This window comes from Mustela erminea, chromosome 18 (assembly GCF_009829155.1).
Source record: "Mustela erminea isolate mMusErm1 chromosome 18, mMusErm1.Pri, whole genome shotgun sequence".
NCBI classification, from domain to species: domain Eukaryota; kingdom Metazoa; phylum Chordata; class Mammalia; order Carnivora; family Mustelidae; genus Mustela; species Mustela erminea.
The window spans coordinates 60,910,322-60,934,197 of NC_045631.1; the positions used below are offsets into that span (position 1 = coordinate 60,910,322).

Sequence of the window (23,876 nt, forward strand, 5' to 3'; positions counted from 1 at the left end):
AAAAAATTAAAGTAATAAAAAAGTGACTTTATAAAATAATACAAAAGGCCAGGAGAGGCCGGGTGGGGGGCTGGGGGTTGGCGGGACCCAGGACCCCGGCTCAGCGGGGCCTCCCGCAGGCAGTGGTGGGGGGCAGTGCAGTGGGCAGCAGGGATAGCCGGCCGGAGCCTAGGTCCCCGAGCTCAGCATGCCGAGGAGTTTACTGGGCTCCAGACCCTGCTGCTGCGCCACGGCCTGCACGTCAAACCCCATGTGCATGAGGAACTGCGCCACGTTCATCTCCTGCCCCGTGAACTGGTCCCGGATAGTGGGGCAGGAGGGGTTGCAGTGGGGCCAAGGGCAGCTGTCCACCAGGTGAACCGGGCAGCCCTTCAGGGGGGCTTTGCTGGCTTTGTGGCTGTCGTGCAAGCTTCTGTCCCAACAGTGCAGTGCTCGGGGCAGCGAGGTCCCCTTCACCTGCACGTCCGTCCAGTGGCTGCAGACAGAAATCCGGGTGGGGGGGTCACCTAGTGTGGCCAGAGGGGGCAGGGGGCGGGCTGGGTCTGAGTGCTGGCCACACAGCTGGTTGTGTACGTGGTACTGATGGCCCTAGAAAGCCCCGACACAGAGCCAGGCCAGGCAGGGGGCCCGCGGGGGGGTGTCGCTGGGGCTGGGATCCACTCAGGGCTTGGGGACACTGACCTTCGGATGATGATCTCGTGGGACAGGCAGGCGGGGGCGAAGCTGGCCCTGTCGGGAAGGAGGCGCACTGTGACCCCCGGGCCCTTCCCCACCCAGCCCGGTGCCCACTCCCCTGGGAACCCGTCCCCTCCCTGGCTCCCACCCTCCTCCCATAGCCGCGTCTGGCCGGCTGCTCCTCTGGACCAGGCCTTGTCCCCTCCAGCCCACATGCTCTGACGAACCCCGGTCTCTTCTGCCTCTGAACCCTGCTCCAAGTGCACCGCTGCCAGGCATGGCCAGCTGGGCCGTGGGGGGAGGCCGACCCGGACATGCCACAGTCACGGACTATATAGTCATAGACTGTATTTCTCCAGCAGTTTTAGGTTCACATCAAAACGCACTGGGAGGGCGCCTGGGTGGCTCAGTGGGTTAAGCCGCTGCCTTCGGCTCAGGTCATGATCTCAGGGTCCTGGGATCGAGTCCCGCATCGGGCTCCCTGCTCAGCAGAGAGCCTGCTTCCCTCTCTCTCTCTGCCTGCCTCTCCATCTACTTGTGATCTCTCTCTGTCAAATAAATAAATAAAATCTTTAAAAAAAAAAAAAAAAAAACGCACTGGGAGGTACAGAGATTTCCCGTGCACGCCTGGTCCACGAGCACAGCCTCCCTCGCCATCAGCATCCCACAGATGCTGGGTCTGTCACAGCTGACGAGCCCGCGCGGACACGCCATCGTCACGCGGAGCCCGTGGCGTACGTCGCGGCTCGTTCTCGCCGCTGTGCGTTCTGTGGGTTTGCACACGTGTGTAATGACGTGTGTCCACCATCGTGGTCTCCTACGGAGCAGTCTCGCCGTCCGACAGTTCTCTGTGCTCTGTTCATCCTTCCCCCGCCCCAGCTCTGTCCTTGGTACCCACTGATCCTGCTGCCCCCCAGCTCTGCTGTTTCCAGAACGTCCTGGGGTTGGAATCCTACGCTCCGCGGCCTCTTTCTCCAGGGAACGCGCACGTGAGCTGCCTCACGTCTTCCCGCGGCTGGAAAGCTCCCTTCTTCCCAGCGCTGGCCGATACCCTCACCCGGGCTGCCAGGGGCCGCTTCTCGCCTGTGAGGCCACTCGTGCAGCCCAGCAGTTTGCCGCACACCGAGGGGGCCGGGGTCGGGGGGTGTCTCCAGGACTCACGGCACGTCCTTGAGCGTGTTCCGCAGCTCGCGGCCCAGGTTCTGGATGTAGAGCCACTGGCCCTCCTGCACAGGCTGCCCCGTGAGATGGACGTTGTCGACGGTGAGCTGGGCCTCGTCAAACAGCCACTGCACCACAAACACCGGGCCTGGGGGGCACAGCTCAGCTGGGCCTCGCCTCGGCACTCGGCCGCCACCCCAGGCGAAGGGCCTCCGGGGTCCCAGCCAGGGCCACGGTAGGCTTGCAGACCTGCTGGGCTCTCCCTGGGAGTGCCGGTCCCCAGCCCCCAGGGCACCCTGGTCTGAGGAAGGACCCTGTTACCCATCCGCCACCTCCTTCCCCTGCCTGGCTCCCAGGCTCTCTGCTTTGACCAAAACCTGGTGATGTCCCTTTGAGGGTAGAGCAGGGAGGGACGGCCCAGGCCCCAACAAGGGCAGCACGGGGACTCATGCCGAGCACATTCCTGACTGAATGTGCACAGGGTGACCAGCCACCCTGGCTTGCCTGGGGCCAAGTGCATGGTCAATGCCGGGACTGGGAAGGTCCCAGGCAGACCCGGAGAGCGCAGGTACCTCGCTCCCGTGTAGGCAGGCAGTGGTGTCCCCCCGGGCCGGCCTCTAGACTCCGGACCCGAAGAAGCCTGGCCTAGCACTCCTTGCTCACCACCCGCCCCCGCCCCGCGCCCCACCGCAGCGGCCCCTCACAGCGCAGCGTCGGGTAGACTTTGTAGCCGAAGAAGCAGTTCCACTCCTCGCCATCCTTGAACTGGTGCCGACAGCGCTCCGGGACCACCCCGTTCCAGTACCTGGGCACAGGCTGGGGGTCAGGCAGCCCCCGTCCCCGTCCCCACCGGGCCCCCCCACCCCACAGGTGCTCTCCACAGGGGCCGGGCAACCTCCCAGCGCCCGGCCAGCCTCCCGGCCTCCGGCACCTGATGCCTCGGCGGATGGCCTCCGTGGGCGCGCAGGTGACCGTGTCGACGCAGTCTGTGCCGCGGTACTGCTTGTTGTCCAGGAACCAGCCCGAGTCCGCCAGGCCCCGCACCTGGATGGCTGGGTAACCCAGCTCCTCCAGCTGCTCGGCCACCCGGTCCACGTTCAGCAGCACCCCCGTGCCCCCCGCGCTGCGGAGAAGGCAGCGTCTGAGGCCCCGGAACCCGCCCTGCCCCCGGGGCCAGCCCCAAGCCCTGCCTGGGGTCCTGAAGCCTTCTGAGCAATGGGCTCCCAGACTTGTGTGCCTTCTGGGGTCCCCAGGCACTGACCCCGAGGCACCGCACGCAGCGGCAGGCCCGCCCGCTTCCTGCCTTTCTCCTTCCCTTCTCTCTCACCCTCTGACTCAGCTCCCTTATCTGCAAACCACGGTGGGCTCTGTGGGCTCAGGCTCAGTTCTCTAGACTCTGGATACCCCCTGGGCCCTCTGCATGCCTGTAACCAGGTGTGATCGCACACAGAGGGACGCTGGCCCTGGAGAAGGGGTCCTGTTCCACAACGAATGCCTCACCGATTACCTAGGTCACTGTTGCCCAAGGCCTCCCTGGCCTCTGGCGAGCACAGGGCCCAGAAGCAGTCTCTGGACGGCCTCCAGCTGCGGAGCACTCCGTAGCTGAACCCTGGGGACCCTCGCGCTCCCTGCCCAGGCAGGGTGAAGCCGGAGCCCTCTACAGTCCCAGGCTCAGCCCCTGCTTGCCCTCCCATCCCCACTCCCGCCGCACCCCTGCAGACTCCCGCCTCGCCCTGCCTGGCTCACCTGCTTCCTGCCAGCAGCAGCACCTTGGCCCCACTCAGCCCTTTGCCCAGGAGCTCTCGGACCACCTCCTGGATGATGAGGGCACCCATGAAGGCGTACTCATCTGCAGGGGGAGGGAGGGTGGCTTCAGGTGGGGGCCCAGACAGAGAGCAAGGCTTCCTGCCTCCAGGTTAGAAGGAGGAAGAGGTCGAGCTGGGGGTCTGGAGGCTCTTCCGGGGGCTGTGGCCTGGGCAGACTGGAGGGAAGTGGTCAGGGGCCCAAGGCTATGCCGTGGGCCCCTCCCCAGGGAACACCCAGGAGCGTGGACCCCTGCAGGCAGCCAGCCATGGACAGCCAGCCGTGGGTGTTTGGGGCAGGCATCCTGGGACACACTGTCAGGGGATTAGAGGGAGTTCCGAGACCCAGACCGGCCCCCCTGCCTTGTCTTTCGGGGGCGGGCAGTAGAGAGAGGAAGCGGGACTCACTCTTCTCCGACTTGGACGAAGCCCCACTCCAGACATCACTGGAGCAGTAAGGGATGAAGCTGTGGCACAAGCACAGTGTGAGCTCGCCGCCGTCCTCCTCTGCCGCCCACGGCCCTCAGGAGCGACCCCCTTCCCAGGAAGGGTCCTGAGAACAAGGCCTCCTGGGAAGGAAGTCTCCGAGGACAAGGCACCACGGACAGGATTGCCCAGGAAGGACTCCTCCCCCCCATAAGGGCCCTCTCCGGTGAGGACCACCCCCCATGGGACCCGCCCAGGAAAGAACCCACTGGAGGTAGACCCCCAGGGAGCACCCTCTGTTCCCTCTTACACCATGTTGGCATTCCACCAGTGGGGGTTTTCCTCGGGCTGGGAGGACAGGATCCCGGTGCCTGCAGTGGGAGAGGACAGAGGCAGTGGGCCCAGTGGGCAGTTTCTGGGGGGAAGGAGTGCGCAGCAACGAGACCACAGGAAGCTGTGGGATGTGGGCGACCCTCCTTGGCCGCACCAAGGCAGGTGGGCCAGGCCAGTCACTCGGATGCGACCCTGGACCTCTCCCACCCTCCCCTGGCCTAGGGATGAGTGGTGGCAGCCATGGTAAGCCGCCCCGGAGCTTACCTGCACAGTAAGAATGAAGATGTTAGGTGGGTGCCCTGGCCTTAGGAAGGCCAGAGAACTGGGGGGTGGGCAAGGGTGGGGCCTCCCCAGGGCTCTAGAAAGCCAGGACAGCAAGGGTTGTTCCAGAACTTGGAACCCCCAGGGGGAAGCCCCAGGCAGTCTGAGACTCGAGACTCGCCCACCTGTGCGGGTGCGCGGCCAGTCTCTGGAGCTCATGAGGCGCCGCATGGTGTCGTAGCGGGAGTCGCAGTTCTCCCTGTTGAAGCAGTACCAGCCACCTGCGGGCACAGCCCCCACGTCAGGGCGCGCGCGCAGGGGCCTCCGCCCGCCTCGCCGCCTCGGTCCTGGGACGCACCTTCCAGAAAAAGGAGCCACCGCCGACTGCCCTTGGATTCCTTCAGGTAGTAGCTGTGGGGGGGGGGGGGACGGGCGGGGCGGGTGGTCAGCTCTGGGGACGAAAGGGTCATTCCACCTGTCGCCCGGCGCACGCTCCGGCCGCACGAGGGCGCCAGCGGCCAGGTCCCGCAGAGCGCGCGCGGCCCGCCGGCCGTGGCCGTCCCGGGAGGTGGCGCTCGCAGGGCGGGAAGGGCCGCGCGGGGCTGTGTGGTCCGTGGAAAATCCCCACGGCCCGCCCCGCGCGGGACCCGCTGTAACCTTGGCGCCGGCGGCCGGGCGGGCGGGGGGGCGGTCTTCGCTGGGCTCGGGATCTCCTGGGACGCGCGGCGCTGCTTGGAGACAGGAAAGCGCCCTCTCCAGAGGCGTGTGCGTGGGGCGGGATCCCTGGGACCCGCCGGGAGGTCGTGGAAGGGCGCGGGTGTCACCGGGTCCTCCCGCTGACGACTCCCGACCCGCAGCCTTACATCCTTCCTTCATACGCTTTGGGGCTGGACAGGGGTCAACGCCGCACCCCCGTTCCTTCCGTCCCACCTGCGCCCCTTCCCTGTCCCTCTGGCTGGCTGGGGCCCCAGGCAGTCCCGGCAGCAGCAAGGAGCAGAGAGGGTCGGCGCGGAGCTGGCGTGGGGCATGTTGGTACAGCAGGACTCTCCCCGCCCCGCTGCGTTGCCTCCTCCTGCTGGAGCGAGGGCCACTCGAGGGCTGCCATCTCCCCGCCCAGAGACCGAAGGACGCGAACAGAGGGGTTGGGCACCAGTGACCGAGGGGTCAGTGCCCGGCCTGGCGCGACGCCAGCTCTCCGAGCGCCGCCCCACCCCACCCCATCCTGGCCAGGGTCGGCTCCTCTCCCCCGGGGGCGACCAGCGCAGGGACTCCGCGCGTCCGAGGGCGCACGGAGGCGCAGGGCGCGAGCGCCGCGGGGGACCTGGCGGCGGGAACCCGGTGGGGCCGCCTGCAGGGGCGCGCCGGGCAGGGCGGTTGGGTGCGGGCCTTACCCGGCCGGGCTGCCGTCGTTGCAGGTCACCGACGTGTTGAGCAAGAGGTGCAGGCGCAGGTCCTCGTTGAGCTGCTGAGCCGAGCAGGGGTACAGGGACTGAGCCAGGCTTTTGACCTGCGCCATGAAGCTGTCCATGTTGCCCTCCACGGCCGTGAAGTCCAGCGGGAAGCTCTCCACCGGCTGCCCGGCCGCGGGGGCGGCCTCGGCACGAGGCGGGGGCGGCGGCGGGGGCGGCTGCTGGCCGCGGCGCCGCCAGGTCTTCCTGCCCTCGCCGCCCCCGGCCCAGTGCAGCAGGCCCAGCAGCAGCAGCACGCGCACCCCTCGGCCCATGGCCGCGCCGCTCGGGCCCGCGGCCACCTGCGGAGAGCGGGCGGCCTTGAGGCGGCGGCGGCGGCGGCGGCGGGAGCAGCGGGCTGGGGGCGCCGGGCCGCAGGGCGCCGGTCGCGCCTGCTCGCTCGCCCCGCTCCCCGCGCTGGGCCCGGCAGAGGAAGCGCGGGCGGCTCGGCGTCGAGGCTCCGGGGGCCGGGCGCCGTCGGCCTGGGCAGCTCGGGCTCCGCGCACGGCCGGCGAGGGCAGCGCAGGGTCTGGGTGCGCTGGCTCCGGCCCGCGCCAATAAAGCGGCGGGGGCCGAGCCTGGGCGTAGTTTGCGGGGGCCGCGGCGGCCCGGGTGCCCGCGCGTTAGATGTGCCGCCGCCGCCCGCCTCGGCGGAGGGGGAGGGGGCCGCGCTCGCTCTTTTCTTGGCGGAGGCATCGCCTTTTCTTCCCAAACCGCAAGCCTGACGGAGGGGCCTGGCCTACCCCGCCGCGGCCGCCGGAGGCGCTCCCGGCCCGGCTCCGTGGGGGGCAGCGCGGCCCCGCGGTCCCGGCAGCTCCGTTCCCCGCGGCCGGCCCGGCGCCGCCGCCCCCGCCCCCGGGAGGCTGGAAGGGGCGGCGGGGCCGGGGCCGGGGGTGGGGGCGCCGGGCAGGAGCGGGGCTTTTCCGCGCCGGGACTCCGCCTGCCGCGCAGGGGCCGGGCCCGACGGGGCTGGGGGCCGCAGGGCGGGTGCGCTCACCTGAGCCGCCCGGGGGCCCCCCGCCACCCCCCCCCCCCCCGCCGCCCAGGCCCGGAGCAGCCCGCGGGCGACCCGAACCCCGGCCGGCACCCCCCGCCCCGAACGGGCCCGAGCCCCGCGCTCACCGCGGCCGACCCCGCGGCCCCGGCTCCTCGGCGTCGCTCGCCCTGCGCCAGCCCGCTGGGACGCCGGCTCGGCTGCGCTCCCCTCTGGCGCTGGCGCGGAGCCGCCCGGGACTTTTATCCAGCGGGGCCCCCGGGATCAAAGCGACGGCGGACACAGGGCCCCGCGCCGAGGGGCCGGCAGCAACGGCGCCGGGGCCTCCAGGAGGAGCGGACAGGTGTGGCGCGGGACCCGGCGCCCTCGGTGACCTGCGGGAGGCAGCGGGCGCCCCGGCACGGCGCCACGGGGGAGTCGCCAGATCCCGCCGCCTGGATGGACAGATTCTGGGCGGCGCTGGGAAGCCGTGGGGCGCTGCCACTTACCGAGGTCGGTGGGCCTCGGGGTGGGGTCCCGGATCCTCTCTGCCCGAGCCCTGGCTGAGCGCTCCACCCCAAGGGCCCCCAAGAATCTCTCCCTGCCCCAGCCACCACTGGGAAGTCAGGGGCCAGGATCTATAAGCCGCGGGCTTGGTCTCCCCTGAGTGACCTCCACCCAACCAAGTTCATCATGGGCTCACCTTCCCCGCGGGCCTCACTGAGGACAGAAGGAGATTCTTTCTCAGAAATCAAAAGGGCAGGGGGGGCAGGTGTTTGCTTAGGAGGATTCTAGCGGTGGGTGGGGAAAGGGGTCTTGTTCATCCTTCACACCCACAAGGTGCCACGGACAGCTCCAGCAGACCTTTTCTCTTAACCCCTCCCCTCTACAGTCCAGGGGATGCTGTTACACCCATTTTAAAGACAGGCCTTGCCTTTTGGGCCCGGAGCCCAAACTGGGGCAGGCCTTCCGGAGCCCCTCTCCTGGTTCAGGGCAATGGGGAAGCTGTGTCCTCTGGAAAGCACCTGCAGCCCCTCGTGGGGCAGGAGATTCAAGGCCTCCGGGGCCCTGACAGCAGTCCCCCCAACCCCCGACTGCTGCTGGCCGTGAGTGCCCTCTGTCCTCATGGGGCCCGAGGCTGGGCACTGAGCTGCCTGTCTCCCGGTAAGACCAAACAGGGCCCTTAACAGCCATTGTTTGGGCACTGGAGGGGTGTGAGATGCTGGGGCAGAGCCCCAGAAACCTAAGATGAGCCAGAGGTGTTCTGGAGGTTGGCCTGGGCTGGGGTCATTCAACCACGGAGAGGGCATGTGGTGTCACAGGTGTGTGTCCTCCCCAAAGGCCCCTTCAGCGTGGCTGTGTGCCCATTTTCCGGATGATGGGGACTGAGACTCAGAGAAGCTAATGGAAGAGCTGAGGATGAGCTCTGTTCATTCAGCAGTCCACACCCCCTGTCGTCCCCCTGTCCCCCTGGCTAACCCCTGTCAGGTCAGCTTGAAGGCCACGCTTGGGACAGGCCAGCCAGAGTCAGTAGCTTCAAACTTTGGTTCCACCCAGAGGTGGTCTCACTTCCCACCTGGCCCCAGCTGACCTTCGCTTTGGGGAGAACCTGCTTAGGGAGCCCTCGCCCTCTGGAAGCCTGTGACCCCCAGTCCCAGGCGGGGCAGCGCTACTTCCCGCTGGATGGTAGGACCCAGGGGGCTTGTGCTTCACAGGGACTTGGCTCTGAGCCATTTCCTGACTGGGAGATTCAGGGCAAGGCCTGTGACCTCTCTCTGTGCCTCCGTTTCCTCTTCTTTAAAGTGGGGTAATGACCGTTCCTCCATCAGAGGTTCTTTGTGGGATTATGGGCGCCCATGCGTGTAAGTGCCCAGCACGGCGCGGCAGGGACGGCCTGCAGGATTGCCGACGAAATTCCGGAACGGGGGAAAAGCACGCGTGCTATAGCCGCTGGTGTTTGCCCTGATGTGTCTTAGCCGGCACGGTGGTTCAAAACGAGTTCCCGTTCTGGTTTGTTCAACATCATGAGCAAAAGCGAACAGCTTTCCCCAGAACTTCCCCATCTGTCTGTGTCCACCTTCCCCACACCTGCTCCTTTAGAGCTGGGCTCCGACGCTGTTGGAACAATTGGCCGCTCGCCCTCGTCTTTCTGCCGACTCGGAACTGGCCCTGTCCTTGCGCTCCTGCCCCTCAGGGGCCAGCTCTACCTTTTGCAGCTCAGATGCCCCCTGCTCAGGGTTTTCAACTCCTGAAAGCCGCTGGGCCCTCCCAGGACAGCCGGTCTTTCAAGCCGCCCGCCCCTGGGCCTCTGCTTCTAGGCTGCCCTCACCCAGCCCAGCGGCCACTGTGGCCCTGGCTGGTGGGAGGAGGGACAGCCCTCTGCGGAGCAGCCGTGGGTCGGACACCACCTCCCAGCTGGTCGGACGGCCATGGTCAGAAACGGAAAAGGGCAGGGGTTGGTGAGGGTGTGGAGAGCCTGGTCCTGCGCTGCTGGCGGGAATGTGGAAGGGGGCAGCCGTGGGAGGACACCGTCTGGGGGTTCCCTGGGAGCTGAAACCCAATTATCATACGATCTAGTGACGCCACTTCCGGGGAGAGTCTCAAAAGGCTTGAAAACAGGTGTCCTCACACAAGCTCGTCTGTGACCATCCAAGGCAACATGGGGACCATCGTCTAAAGGAGGGAAACCCCAATATCCGTCACAAAATGAATGGATAAACAGAACGTGGTCTCTGCGTGTGATGCTCTAGTCCTCAGACGTAAGACAGAATGAAGCAGGGACAGGCTCCATCATGGGCGAACCTTGAAAGCATCCCACTGAGTGAAAGAAGCCGGATTCCAAAGGCCACATATTGCATGATTCCGCTTGCAGGAGCTGTCTGGAGTGGGTAAATCCACAGAGACAGAGAGCAGACTGCTGGTTGCCAGAGGACAGGGAGGAATGGGGAACGAGCGCTAGTGGGGACAAGGTTCTTTTTTGGTGATGAAAATGTTCTAAACTTGATTGTGGTGGTGATTGCGCAACATTGGGAGTGTACTAAACAATTCTACGTTCCAAAGCAATTGGTTTTATGTCATGAGAATTTTACCTGGAAAATAGCCCTAGAGCATCCATGAGTCTGACCCACAGGGGTCACCAGGCTGGACTCTAGGGGCTTGGAGACGTGGGCCTGGATTGGAACGGCGAGGGCAGCTCCTACTCTGGAGATTCTCCTGGGACACGGGATGTGCGTACCCCCATTTGCCCATTAGACAGAGGTCTGGGGACCCACACGTTGGGGGATCTAGCAGCAGGACTGAGTGCCTGATTTCCTAGCTTGTGGCTGGGTCTCTGATCTTAGGTTTCTTATCTATAAAGTGGGGACAGGAATAGTACCTTCCTCCCAGGGGGGTGGGAACATGAAAATCCGCAGGACCTGCAGAGCCCAGTGAGCTTGTGAAATAAGATTCTTATTATTTTGGCCTGAATGCGGGCCATCCCTCAGTGACCCAGGTAGGCTGAAGTCCTGGGCACAAAGGAATGTCTGGAGGGCGGACACTTTAGTTTGGGGACGAGGAGCAGGAGCAATGATCCACATCCCTCGATGCGGTGACCCGGAGGCTAGGGACACCATGGATCCTGGGCGTGGGGCTGGCCCTGCTCTGCCCGCCCCCTCCTCCCACTGGCACATTACTCCTGCCCCTTGGCTTCCTGCCCCTGGCCAGGTGGGCAGTGAGTGCTCCTGGCTGAACTTCCATCTGGCCTACGCCCAGCAGCAAGGGAGCTGGGGAAACGGAAATGGACCGTGGGGCTTACCTTAGGATATGGTTTGGGGGTGTGGGGGCTTGTCCTTGGGGAGGAGGACTTGGGGGAGGGAGCCAGCGACCTTGGATGGGCACACAGTTAAGGAATGGGAGTTGCGATCCACGATCCACGAGTGGACATGTGCATAGTTCTGGTGGCGAGCGGGAAAGGCAGAGACGAAACGTTTCAGGAAACAAAGAGCTAGGGCTCAAGATGGGGCAGGTTCAGGGCCCAGGCTGGCTGAAGGCACTGTGGGGCAGGGAGGATGGCATGGTGGAGGGCTGTGAGCTTTGCAGGGGGTCCCACCTGAAACCCTGCATGAGGCCCCCTCAGACCCACAATCTGGCCAGAGGGCTGGGCCCGCGGGACCTCAGGCCATCTAGCAGCTACAGACCCAGGGCCCTTGCCCAGATGTGGGACTGCCCTACACCACACAGCTGGCTTCTTCCTGGGGCCCCCAGAGGGCCCTGAGACAGGGTTCGGTTGCAGGAGGGCTGCTCTGAGCTCCAGCTGTGGCTGGCCATCTGGGGTCCAGCCACTGCCTGCCCGCCTTGGCTGCCTTGCCTTGCCTGGCCACCTGGGTGGCTCCGCTCCCAGCTGCTGACCTCCAAGACCCAAGAGGGCAGGGAAGTGGGGCAGACAATCCGGCACCTCCCAGCCTCTTGCTCTGAGAGGTGGCTCTGCTCTGCAGCCAGTCAAGAAGAACCCATCTCCAGCTGGGAGCCAGGAAGGGACCTCAAGGCCAGAACCTGCAATCATGGAATTTGAACCCCCTTTTGGTTTCCCCACAGCCCCCACCCCCACTCATTAGCCAGAAATCCCCCTTGGCCTCATATCCTGGGACGTTGATCAGCGAAAGCCCTTGCTTGGTGCAGGTGTGTGTGGGGGGATATCTAGGCTCCTTATGGACACTTCTAGGTCTGATGCTGGGACGTCTTCTCCTGGGAATCAGGTGGTCATTTGCAGCCTGGCCTGAGCAGCCTTGGGGTCACCTGGCAGAAGGGACCATTTATACTCCTTATCCTAGGACTGAGAGTGCCTGGGACTTAGAGCCTTGGGGCTGCAGGAAGAGGCTGGGTCCTGCTGTGATCTTCCCTCCCTACCCCCCAACCAGGGAACAGGAGATCTGAGTAGGGCTTTCGGGCCCCAAGGTCAACCGCTTGGGTCCCTCCGGTCACCTGGCAGGACCTGCCTGCCTCTCCGCACGCCATCCGGTCCTGCCCTCCCCATGAAGCCTCAGCTGGTGACAGGTGGTCCTGGCTGAAGGCTGGGTGTCAGTGGCCACCTGGGAACAGCCACATTCCAAAGCTGGGAGGGGGAGGGGGCGAGGAGGTGCTTCCTGAAACTCTGACGAGGCGGGGCTTTCTGGGGCATCGCAGGAGCATCCCCAGGGTGCCAGGCTGTGCGCCTGTTGGGGGGGGTACAGGTGAGCAAGGGCCTCAGGGAGGTCAGGCTGCCCCAGGCCTCGGCCTGTGCAAGGGAGCCGGACACAGCCCCTCCTTCGCCGTCCCAGCTGGGGCTCCCTCGCACCCTAATGAGCTCGGGGCCAGCTGGTCCCCATCCCGGGGGACCCAGGCCTGCACTGGCAGCTGCGGGCCAGGGAGGCCGGCCACGTGACCTCCGGCCAGCCTCCCTCCCACCCTGTGATCTGCACGTGGCCTCTGGGGAGCGAGAAACAAACCCTCAGATCTGCTCGCTGGGAACCTCTCGGAGCCAGCCAGCGACATCAAAGGGGGCAGCGGGGGCGGGGGCGGCAGACGCTGCTCTTAAAGGGCCACACCACCGTTTAATTCAAAGCAGAGCCTGGGAACAGCTGTCCAGCGGCTGCAGGGAGGGAGGTCGTAGGCCGGAAGGAGCAGGGGAGGCGGCGGTCCCTGTCCTCCCCAGACCCCGCTGCGCTTGCTCCGTAGGGCTGGCTGAAGGCTGGCATGGGAGGGTGCTGGGAGACCCCCTCCGCAGCCCCCTTGGCTGCCGCCCCACATCTCAGAGAAGGGTGCAGTTGGTGGGGGGGGTATTGCTGGTTATTTGCAGCTTCCTGGGCCACAGCGGAGAAACACCACTTGTTTCATGAGCTCAGCGCTGTGATCTGATCGAGCCCGTGTATGCGCGTGTGAGCGAAGGCTCTTCTCTGCCTGGGGGCCGCCAACCCCAGCTCCCGGCCCTGGACCCTGTGCCTGGCTGTCCCCTAGGGCAGGAGGGGACCCCCAGGGCATGATGTCAGGAGGAGGGAAAACAAGCCAGTGCACCAACACCAGCCCACAGGGTGGCGTGTGGACCGAGGGAGGGTGCCTGGGTTTCATTCTTTGGCAATGAGCAGTCACTGTCTAACGATAATACAGGTAACTTCCAGAAAGTTCTATGTTGGGAAGTTGATTTGGCTGGTTAGGTTAAAAGTGCCATGTTGTTATAATCCTATTGTATATGCGTGTGAATGCACATATATATGTACGTATATTTTAAACACATTTTGTATGGTATGGGGGGCCATGCTTCCCCTGGCCACTTCCTCCTTGACCTTTGATTCCCAGGCCAGCCAGGAGATTTTTACTTATAACACACCACCTGAGGTCCTAAGAGAACCATAGTTCAGGACAGCATGTTTTTGGGAGGCGCAACCTTAGCCCCATTTGCGACGCCCAGGACGATGACCTCCACTGACCTCCTCATTCCTCGGCGTTTGGCTTGGGCAGGGCCGGCCGGAGGAGATTCTGTGCAGCCTGGAACAGGGACCGCACCCTGGTCTCCTGGCCCGGCTCAGGGTCGTGGGGGCCAGCCAGGGGGCCCTCACTGCCTATGGTGTTCTCTCTGGCTCGGCAGCTTCGAGCCTCTGTCTCCCGAGTGCTGCTGCTTCTTGGACTGGTGGAGACCCAAGAGCGAGGCAGCCAGGACTTCATGCCCCGGCCACAGCCCAGGCTGCCCACAGGCCGAAACATCCCATGTAGCGTCCAGCTGAGACGCAGGGCACTCTGGCTGCAGGGCAGGGAGGCAAAGGTCCCGGAGCAGGTCACATGGACCGCGTGAGGAGAACAGAGGAGGGTACCTCCTGCGCCATCCACTGGGTGAGGGGGAAGGAGAGAAAGAAGTCACGTCCATGTCCCTGCGTTCTGACACATGCACCTGCTTGTTTTTGCAAAAAGAAACACGGGAAGGCTACCCTGGAACCGAGAGAAGACGGGTTTCTGTGGGGCGAGCAGGAGTGGACGAGACGCAGCGATCCTTTCTGGCCATCCCGTTTCATCCTTGCAACATGTGAACCAAATATATATGTGCGTGACCAAACATGACGGTCAATCAAAAGGGATGAAAGAAAGACCGAGATTCAGAAATAAAGGAACCTATGTATCAGATGAATACAAGCACACAGAAAAATAAAATTAATTCAAATAAAACTTGAATACCTGTCTTCTTTGTTTATTTAAAGACTTTATTTGTCAGAAAGAAAGCAAGAGAGACAGAGAAGGCACAAGCAAGGGGAGCATCAGGCAGAGGCAGAGGGAGAAGCAGGTTTCCCACTGAGCAGAGAGCCCGACGTGGGACTCGATCCTGGGGCCCTGGGATCATGAGCTGAGCCAAAGGCAGATGCTTAACGACTGAGCCACCCAGATGCCCCTATATTACTTTTCTTTCTTTCTTTCTTTCTTTTTTTTTTTTTTTAAGATTTATTTATTTGAAAGAGAGAGAGAGAGGGAGAGACTGTAAGTGGGGGACGGCAGAGGGAGAAAGTCTTTGAGCAGACCCCACAGAGGGCAGAGCCTCACGTGGGGGGCTCCGTCCCATGACCCAGAGATCATGACCTGAGCTGAAATCAAGAATCAGATACTTAAGCAGCTGAGCCACCTAAGCACCCCACAATCATCTCGATTTCTTCAGTGGTTTGTATTCTGGGGACAAACACAGCTACAGAGAGATCGTGAAATTTCCTTAGTAGGTCTGTAGTTAATAGATCACTGTAGTAATTCCAAAGCTATTTGGAGGGATTTTGGAATAGAGAATGTGAGGAAATATACTGATATGACTGAAAACGAGCATTCTCACTGTGGAGAAAGGGATATTTGCTAGAATCATAGATTTGCCTTTTTTTTTTTTTTTTTTTTGGTAGAACAAAAATGGTGGACTATTGGCAATTTCATATGCTTCAGCCACATGAGGGGAGGGAAGGAAGCCTGAGGTGTGATTTGGAAGGTGAGACATTCGATGCCCTCAGGATCCCAGCTCCGTCCCTGGTGGGGTCGCGGAGCATAGAGGCGCCCCACAGCACTGAGCACACCCCACTCGAGGCTTTGATTTCTACATCCCATTCCTCCTGTGGGAGGCTGGGGCTTCCTTGAGAAATGGCACATTCAAGGTTGAACAGGGAGCATCCTGGCTGAGCCTGTCACGTCGTCGCGACAGAATTGAAATGCTCAGGGAGGGCTGGAAACACGTCGAGAGGCTGCAGGAAAGAAGTCGACGACAGAGGTGCCCCTGGACTTGCTCAGAGGACGGCGTCGATGCTGGAGTCCCACGGTGTGTAGTAGTTCATGGTTGTGGGAGAGGATGGCTCTGTTCTTAGGAAACACACAAGTCCTGAGTGAGGAAGGTGCCGAGTGTCTCCAATTTACTCTCAAATGGTTCAGAGAAAAACTCTGTGAGTATAATCACGGAGACGAGGAAAAGCTGACCAAGCAAGGGGGAAGTATGCTGCAACTGGCGAGTCCAAGAGACTCCCAGGAGCTCCTTGTACTGCTCTTGCAACTTTCTTCTAAGTTTGAAATGATATAAAAATAAAAATCCCCCCTCCGAAGAGAAGGGAGCATAGCAGCCAGCTTGAAGAGGGTCTCGCTGTTCAAATTTAGATCCGTTTGAGCATCAAAAAGAATCTATGAATTCATCTTAACATTTAAGAATTTTTTCTTAAAAGAGGGAAAGCATTTCTCAACCCAAACAATGCCTACTACATGTAAAGGAAGCGATAAAATTAGGAAGTCAGGACTTTGTGATCATAAATGTAAAGAAGGAGCCAGACACCAGCCATCAAGGGAGGCTAAAGCCACCGGGGGAATGACTCTTGGAAACGCGCAGTCACAGTTTCCGGGAGTCGCCCCACACATGGCTTATTGACTCTGTGAAGAACCTCGACCGTGGGGCGCTGTGGCACACCCCACCTTGACCGTGTGTCCAGAATCTGCTCCCCACTAACAGGACAAGCCGGTGTCCCGACGGGCTCTCCCCTGTCCTGCCTCACTGCTCGGAATGCTTAGCCCCGGAAGGAGGATCTAGTTGGCAGCAAACGGGGCTGCCTTCTCCCAGAATGCGAGTGTCATGGAAAAGTGAAACAACATGAACAGAAGATGGAGGGTCTGTTGTGGATTAAAAGAGCAAAACAGATGTGACGACCAAAGGCAACGCCCCAGCCAGCCGTGAAGGGCCGTTCTGGGGCAAGGTCAAGTCCAAAGGAAAGTGTGGATCAGGTGATACCGTCGCACCCATGACCGTGTAGGTCATGTAGTCCACCTTGGGACCGGCTACAGGCAGTGGAGAAGGTCCTGGTTCTCAGGAGGCGCTGCTGGGTTACTCGGGTCATTCCGCTGGCTGACCGTCAGACACATACGTGTGCAAATATCCGCGCGGAGCATAGGCAAATTGACGAGTCCTTAGCAGTGCTCATCTACGAGAAGGTGTACAGAAGTGCTGGAAAGTGGTGGTTTACTGTATCAGAGGTTCGGCTTTCTGTAAGTGTCACTTTTGTAAGTTGGCCTGGTTTTTTTTAGACTGTGTTTATTTGTCAGAGAGAGAGCGCACAAGCAGCGGGAGCAGCATGCGGAGGGAGAAGCAGGCTCCCCGCTAGATGCCATGTTTTAACTGAAAATTGTACGGAGATGCTGACAGAATCACGTGGAATCGTAAGGAAGAACACGGAGCCTACCCCTTGCTCACCTTGCCGGCTCTTCTGCGATTGTAACATTTGACAGAACCAAGGACAGTGTCACCACCTGGACAGTGAGGGGGACATGGCGCAGCCCCTTCGTGTTCCCTGAGGGTCCCAGGCATCATCCTCCCACAGCCACACTGGCCTCACTCCCTCCCCCAAACCATCACCCCGAACACCTGACAACCCTTCTAGCATTTCTAAAATGCTGCCATTTTGGGGCGCCTGGGTGGCTCAGTGGGTTAAAGCCTCTGCCTTCAGCTCATGTCATGATCCCAGGGGCCTGGGATCGAGCCCCTCATCGGGCTCTCTGCTCTGCAAGGGAGTCTGCTTCCTCCTCTCTCTCTCTCTCTCTCTGCCTACTTGTGATCTCTGTCTGTCAAATAAATAAAAATAAAATCTTTAAAAAAAAATAAAATGCTGCCATTTCCATCAGGCTGTACAGATGTGCCCTTAGTTATGCCTGTAGCCCTTGGGGAATGGCTTTTTATGCCTCTGTCCCCTTCCCCGGGAAGCCACCCAGGGTGCTGCGCCTATAGCTTGTTTTGGATAGCTGAGCCATGTTCTGTGGGGTGACCGTGCCACAGGGTGTCCAAGCGCACACCTGTTGAAGGACATCGGGTCATTCCAGGTGTGGGCTGTCACAAACGAAGCCACTGGGACCAGGAACGGCACAGCCCTGCCCTTCTCCAAAATAGCAGCTTGGGCAAGAAGAACACAAGCTGCGCAGAGACGCCAAACGAAACACTTGGGGAAGGACCCCTCTTTGTGGCCTGGCCAACCTCCCAAAGATGACCTCTGACCCCATGGTCTCTTCTTCTGGGACAGTGTCCTGCGATCCGGTAGCTCAAGGCCGCATCTGGAACGCGTAGGAAGAGACGGAGCGCAAAACGATCTTGCTGAGTCGCACAGAGGAGCCGAGGCAGGCCTCTCGGGGGAGCAAACGCTCCCAGTGTGTGTGTGGCCCCTAGCGCGTGGTCACCAGAGGTGGGTGAGGGGCCTTCCCACGGTGGCGGAGAGCTGGCACGTCCAGGACCTGAATGTTTGGCTGTGGCGCGAAATCAATCCCCGGCCAAGGGAGGCCACCTCCAGGTGTTTCTTGCCTTCGGAGGCTTGTCAGGCTGTGCGGTCAGTGCCCCAGGGCTCCAAGCCAGGACACAGTGGCCTGAGTCCTCCGGTGCCCCACTGTGTCCGGGTCCAGCCATAACAGGCCGCTAAGGGGAGGGGGGTCTGGCCTGACTCTCCCACCTCCCACTGCCAGGGCCCCAGCGTGGATCCCACAGAGTTTGGGGCACCCTGCCTCTGCCAGGTGAGGGTCAGCGGCGGGAGGGGAAGGCCCGGTTGGGGGGCCACGTGCTCGTAGTACTAGCAACGGTCAAACACTCGCCCCCTGCCAGGCTCTGCCCAAGAACTGCGGACCGGCGCGGGGAAGAGCCGCGCAGTAAACACGTGAAAGGGCTGTTCTGTGGGGCAGAGGCTCTGGGGGAACCCCGGCCCGGCGACATGCCAAAGAGGCTGGGCTGGGGACGACTTGGGGTGTAGGGCCCTGTCTCTCACAGAACGCCTGCGGGGGCCTGATAGCCAGAAGGGTGGGGTGGGAGAGCTTGACCCCACAGCGACCACAAAGGCCCCAAGAGGGTGTGCTCTAAGCCCCGGTGTGTCCGGCCCCACACAGACCGTGAGACCCATGAGAGTAGGCAGCAGTGGACAAGGAGATAGCAAGGCAGGGGCAGGGCAGCCGCCCTTGTCTCTGAGCCAGTGAAGACCCGGCTGTGGCTGGTATTGGGGCTTGACCAGATGCCTCCCAGGTGCCTCCTGCGCGACATCTCCAGTGTCCTCTGAGGCTCTGAGGCCTCGGGGGAGGGGCTCACTGATGGTGAGAAGGCTCCCTGGGACACTCAGGTCCCACTGAGCATTGCACTGCTGCCTGGATCCTGGACTCTGAGGCCAGACTGTGAGGAGGATCCCTGAAGCTTCCTCAGTTTCCCTACATACGCATGCAGAGGTCTGTGTTGGGCCGCATGTGGGTGCCCAAGAGGTGGGTGGGTCCCCTCCACGAAGGTGGGACAGCACCCACACAGGAGGGGTGGAAGGATTCCACGCGCCCGTTCTCCCCACCTTCCACAGACTCCCCCTGCGGCGGGCTGGGACGGGGTCACGTCCTGGCTCAGGGTACGGCTGGTGCTGACTGCGAGCCCGGCACGGAGCCTGTAGAGCGCTGGTCTCGGACTTTCACCCAATGCACTCTCTCTGGTCTGGGGCCTCTGGCCGGCCTTTACCCCGAGCCGGTCCCTGACCTTCACGCCACTCCCCCAGGGCTGCAGGCGGAGTGACCGCGGGGGACTTGGGGACAGTGGGCAGGAAGGAGGGGCAGGTCAGCGGGCGCTGGAGCCGGGACCGAAGGGCGAGAGAGGCGCAGGCCGGCGAGGCGTGGTGGCCCGGCGGGGACCCGGAGCCCAGGCCACGCGAGCTCGCGGCCCCAAACCACGAGGCGCCCGTTGGGGTGTTGGCGCCGGACCACGCAGGCTGGGGGCTCTCCGCAGCTCGGCGAACGCGCCCCGGCGCGGGCCCGATTCGGGGGCGGGGCCCGGACCTCGGGGGCGGGGCCCGGACCTCGGGGGCGGGGCCCGGACGCCGCGGCGGGCCCGGAAGCGCGCGCGAGCTCCGCCCCCTCAGGCCCCGCCCCGCCACCGCGTGGCTGTGCGTCCCGGCTGTTAGCGAGAAAGTGGTTTGACGCCGGCCTGGCGGCGGCGGGTCACGTGAGCGGAAGATGGCGGCCCCGGCAGGCGGAGGGGGCTCGGCGGTGTCGGTGCTGGCCCCGAACGGGCGGCGCCACACGGTGAAGGTGACGCCGAGCACCGTGCTGTTGCAGGTCCGGCGGCGGCGGGCGGTGGCTGCGGCCGGGAGAGCGGCGGGCGGGCGGGCGGGCGGCGCCGGGCCCGCGCCTGCGGTTGGGGTCGGCAGGGGGGCGCGGGGCGGGGCTCGGGGGGCGGGGCTCGAGGCGGCCAATGAGCGGCCTCCTGGCGCGACGGGCCCGCCCCCTTCCGCGTCGGGCTCGGGGTTCAGGGGCTCTGCGGGTCGCTGCGGGGCTGGGGTCGGGCCGGCGGGAGTCCGGGCGCGGCACCTCCTTCCGCCCCACGGGGTCCGCGGCGGAGCGCCGAGCCGTGTCCCCGGCCCGGGGTCCCCGGGCGTGCGGCCGTGGCGCTTGGAAACTGACCCGCTGAGTCACTCGTGCGCTTGGTGCGGGGCAAGCGCCGCCGCAGGAAGCGCCCCGGGCCCCGCTGGGCAGGCCGGGCGGGGAGCAGCCCCCAGCGTGGGGGGCCGGCGGCCTGAGCCGCGTGCTCGCGGGGCCCGGGGGCGGGGGCCGTGTGTGCCGGCGGCCCGTGGGGAGGACGGTGACGCGCAGCCGGCGGAGGGGCCCCCCGCGTAGCGAGAGGCGTGTGGTGGGGGCTGCCCCGCAGGCCCGGTGCCGGGGGGCAGGCCCGGTGCCGGCCCGCGGTGAACAGGGGTTGCAGGGGAGGGGTGTGGGCCTGTCGAGTGGACAGCCCGTTAGTTAGTTCACGGAGAGGGACTGTGTGCTGCCAGCCCAGCGGCCGGCCGGACACGGTGGCTCACGGGCCTGTGGTCTGACTCCTAGGTTCTGGAGGACACGTGCCGGCGACAGGACTTCAACCCCAGCGAATACGATCTGAAGTGAGTTTGCTGGGGTCCAAGTCCGTCCACCCCTGCCCAGCGCCCCGCCTGGGGTCTTAAGCCGACACGTTCATTTTCTCACAGATGCCCAAAGTCAAGGCAGGGGCAGGGCCACGCTGCTGGCAAGACTAGGAGAGGAGCTTCCGTCACCTCTCCCACCTGCTGGTGGCTGCCCTCAGCCTCTGCCTCTGCCTCACGTGGCCTTCTCCCTCTCTGCTGCGTGTCTTCCCTTCCCCTGTCTCCTATAAGGACACTTGTCATTGGATTTAGGGCCCCCCCCAGTCCAGGATGACCTCATCTCCAGACCCTTAACTCAGTTATAGCTGTCACATCCTTATTTTCAAGTAAGGTCCCATTCCCGGTTCCGGGGTTAGGATATGGATGTGTCTTTTCTAGGGGTCTCCGCAGAGGGCTTTTGTGCATTTGGTTGTATAAGTTTCTGGTGGGGCTCTGAGAGCAAGAGGACGTGGTCTTGCAGAAACAGGAAAACCCCTGCAAGCTGGGAGCGGGTCGGGTGGCCTCGCGGCCGCGGAGCTACACGCATGGGTCTCCGTGTGCGGGCGTTTTTCTAGAGAGGGGGCTTCCACCGGATTCCCAAGTGGTCTGAAACTACAAAAGGGCCAGAAGCCTGCTTTGGTCAGGTGTGGGTTTCAGTTCCACCCGAGAACTTTTCGCCTTAGCCGCATGTCGTGATGGTGTGGCTGTCTTCACGTCAGGGACGAGAGTGGCCCCTCGTGCGGGCGCTTGCTTTCCTGGGCCTCGCCCATGCTGCCACTGAGAATCCCGGGGCTGTGCTCCGTACTGGCAGTCCCCTGCCATGCTGTCACCGAGGCTTGTGCTCTTTCTGTACCCCCGCCCCATCCCCCCACCTGCCAGAGGCAGGTGAGAGCCTCGGAGCAGAGCCAGGTGCACGCCTTTAGTCACCCCTGGGTGTGTTTTTATTTTCTGAGCCTGGACTTGGGCATGTTGCTGCTTTACGCCTGGTGGGGGTGGACAGCCCCTTGGTCTGCCCCAGACGGTGACCCGTTTCTGGTTTCTCTCTCTTGCTCTTTTCCTTGTGCATTCAAAGCTGAGTCAGTCGGCACTCTTTTTCCATTCGCAGACCCGCTGCAGACGGGGGCCCGCTGTGTCCCGGCTGGCTTGCAGGCTGTACTGCGGTTCCTGCAGCCGGGGGGCACTGCCGGGGGGGCCCCTGCTCCTAGTGGGGCTGTGCCAGCACCGTGTGAACGCTGGGCTGTGTCAGGCAGCCCGCAAGCTATGGCCTGTTTTGCAGGTTTCAAAGGAATGTGCTTGACCTCTCTCTCCAGTGGAGATTCGCCAACCTACCCAACAATGCCAAGCTGGAGATGGTGCCCGTCTCCCGGAGCCGCGAGGGCCCTGAGAACACGGTAGGCGGCTTTCAGGGGGCAGGTGCTGCCTCTGGCTCTTTCCTTCAGGCTGTTTGGGCTGCGGGAGGCCGCCGTCACAGGAGTGTTAGGGTAAATGGAGGGCGGTGTGCCAGTGAGGCGCGTGTCCCCACGACCCACGCTGTCCGGGGTCAGCTGTGGATGGGAAGTGAGCCTTCTCAGTCTTCGTGCGGGTTTTGTCTCCTGGGTGAGCTAGCTGGCGCTGTGTCTCTCAGCAGCACTCGCCGGCCTGATGATTGTGCTCGGGGAATTGTGGAGCCTGCAGAGTCCTGTGGGGTGTTGCGTGCAGCCTCGTTTGGGGAGGACGGTGGCCCAGAGGCCCAGGCTTCACCCTGGACCTCCCAGGCCTCGCCCGGACCGTGGCCCGAGTCTGACTGTGGCCTGTGGCTCTCCAGCAGATCAGTGACTCTTAGGTTGTGGAGATGGAGGCGGACGACCCCACGGTTATCATGGGTGGAGACGGCCACAGTGGGGCCCGGGGTGGTGCTGCTGGGTGTCGGACACACGCTCGCCCGCGGGCTCTGGGCACACGTGCCCTGGTGTGCCTGTCACGCAGCAGAGGGACGGGGGAGGTAGACCCACGTCCCCACTTACAGAGGTAGCCGTCATGACCGGAGCTGGTCCGCGGAGAGAATCGGGGTGGGGGGGTGCACGCTCCTCGTCTGTTGCTGCGCGAAGGGCCGGCCCTGAGTCCGGCAGCTTCCAGCGCGGCGGCAGACGTTTGCAGCATTTGGGGCGGCTTCCCACACGCCCATGCGATCCCGGCAGCCCCGAGGGACAGGGCTCTCTTACCTGTGCCCTGAGACGCGGATGCGGGTCCGGGGCAGGACCCACCACTTTCCTTCCTGACTGGTGTCCTGCACCCGCGCCCCTCAGGTTCGCGTCGCTCTGCAGCTGGACGACGGCTCTCGGTTGCAAGACACTTTCTGCTCGGGCCAGACACTCTGGGAGCTGCTCAGCCATTTTGCACAGACCAGGTGAGCGCCGGTGACCTGGTTCCAGACGCTGCCCCGCTGTGCTGCGGGTGCTGCCGGGCCAGGGGCCTGGTCCGGAGCCACAGCCCTGAGGTTTGCTGTGGCCTGAGGCCGTCGTGCCTCTTGGGCTCTGTGGTCCTGGTGAGGGGACCGGTTTCAGATGAAGGGGCCGCCGGTCCGTTTGCTGCCCCAGCGGGTGCCGGCGGCCCGCAGCTCATCTTTCTTGCTGGGCCTCCCGTCATGACCATGTGCCGTCTGTGTCCTCCTGGAAGGGCAGAGCCGTGCTTCTGTCGTCACGGGGGGCTCGGTGAGCGGTGAGGGGAACGGGGCTCTGGGCTCCTCAGTGGACCAGGGGTTTGGGTATAAAACTTCCTTATCGTGGAACCATGTCCTGTTTAAAGAGAAAATCTTAGTGGCATTTGATGTGTCAGTTTTCATCAGTGGTCAACGGTGTAAATGTTGTTTTTGAATGTGTCAGAGTGGTGGGGCTTTGCTTTTTGGTACTTCGTTTTGGCTCAGAGATCTTCGTCCACTCGCAACAGTGGAAGGGCCGTGGGAGGGTGTGGTGCTCTGTGTGTGGCCCGGGGCCGGTCGCCGGCCGTCTGGGGGCTCCCGCGGGGATGTGAGGATGGGGTGGGTGAATGTGTGTCCAGTCCTGAGAACGGGCCTGGCCCTGAGGCGTGTCTGTGGACAGGGGGCCTCCAGGTAGGGCTCTCCTGGGGACAGAGCCTCACCACAGGACAGCGCCTGCTGGTCTGACCGTGGCCCCTGTGGTCCCTGCAGCCGATTCCTGCCCCCCCTTCCCCCAACCTGAGCTGTCCCACTGGGGCTTCTCTTCCCATTTCTGACGTGCCGGTCCTTTTAGTGATGTAGCTGCCGACGCTGCTGGGCCTAGACCAGGTAGCTACCTTCTGCTCCCCCGAGCCTGGGCCCGGCAGCCAGGGCCGCCTTCCCTCCGCCAGCCTCTGCGTGTTCCCCAGGCGCTCCCGCTTCGCTGATCGGTGGCCGTGATGGCCTCCCTGTGCTGCTGCT

The 23,876-nt window shown here is 63.4% G+C and overlaps 3 protein-coding genes across 5 annotated transcripts in view; 2 read left to right on the plus strand and 1 right to left on the minus strand.

Moving 5' to 3' along the window:
- Positions 1 to 7,556, minus strand: NOTUM (notum, palmitoleoyl-protein carboxylesterase). Its single transcript, XM_032322151.1, has 12 exons — positions 7,229 to 7,556; positions 6,050 to 6,408; positions 5,017 to 5,069; positions 4,844 to 4,939; positions 4,375 to 4,435; positions 4,047 to 4,105; positions 3,583 to 3,685; positions 2,768 to 2,959; positions 2,541 to 2,641; positions 1,837 to 1,984; positions 682 to 729; positions 1 to 475 (listed from the first exon to the last, which is right to left on the minus strand). The coding sequence occupies exons 2-12, from the start codon at positions 6,379 to 6,381 to the stop codon at positions 169 to 171; spliced, it is 1,500 nt and encodes a 499-aa protein (XP_032178042.1). The 5' UTR covers positions 6,382 to 6,408; positions 7,229 to 7,556; the 3' UTR covers positions 1 to 168.
- On the plus strand, positions 6,380 to 19,489 carry LOC116576947 (collagen alpha-1(III) chain-like). Its single transcript, XM_032319502.1, has 7 exons — positions 6,380 to 6,639; positions 6,827 to 6,999; positions 7,153 to 7,592; positions 8,072 to 8,185; positions 9,398 to 9,511; positions 18,033 to 18,080; positions 19,088 to 19,489. The coding sequence occupies exons 1-7, from the start codon at positions 6,380 to 6,382 to the stop codon at positions 19,487 to 19,489; spliced, it is 1,551 nt and encodes a 516-aa protein (XP_032175393.1).
- Positions 19,455 to 23,876, plus strand: part of ASPSCR1 (ASPSCR1 tether for SLC2A4, UBX domain containing) — a 23,780-nt gene continuing 19,358 nt past the window's right edge. The window contains exons 1-4 of one of the 3 annotated variants that reach the window (XM_032322146.1): positions 19,455 to 19,643; positions 20,409 to 20,464; positions 21,738 to 21,852; positions 22,747 to 22,847. In XM_032322146.1, coding sequence (XP_032178037.1) covers positions 19,542 to 19,643; positions 20,409 to 20,464; positions 21,738 to 21,852; positions 22,747 to 22,847 — 374 coding nt within the window. In that variant the 5' untranslated portion in view covers positions 19,455 to 19,541. Of the gene's footprint in view, positions 19,644 to 19,789; positions 20,012 to 20,408; positions 20,465 to 21,737; positions 21,853 to 22,746; positions 22,848 to 23,876 lie in introns of those variants that run through there. The other 2 variants (XM_032322145.1, XM_032322147.1) reach the window with 2 other exon arrangements.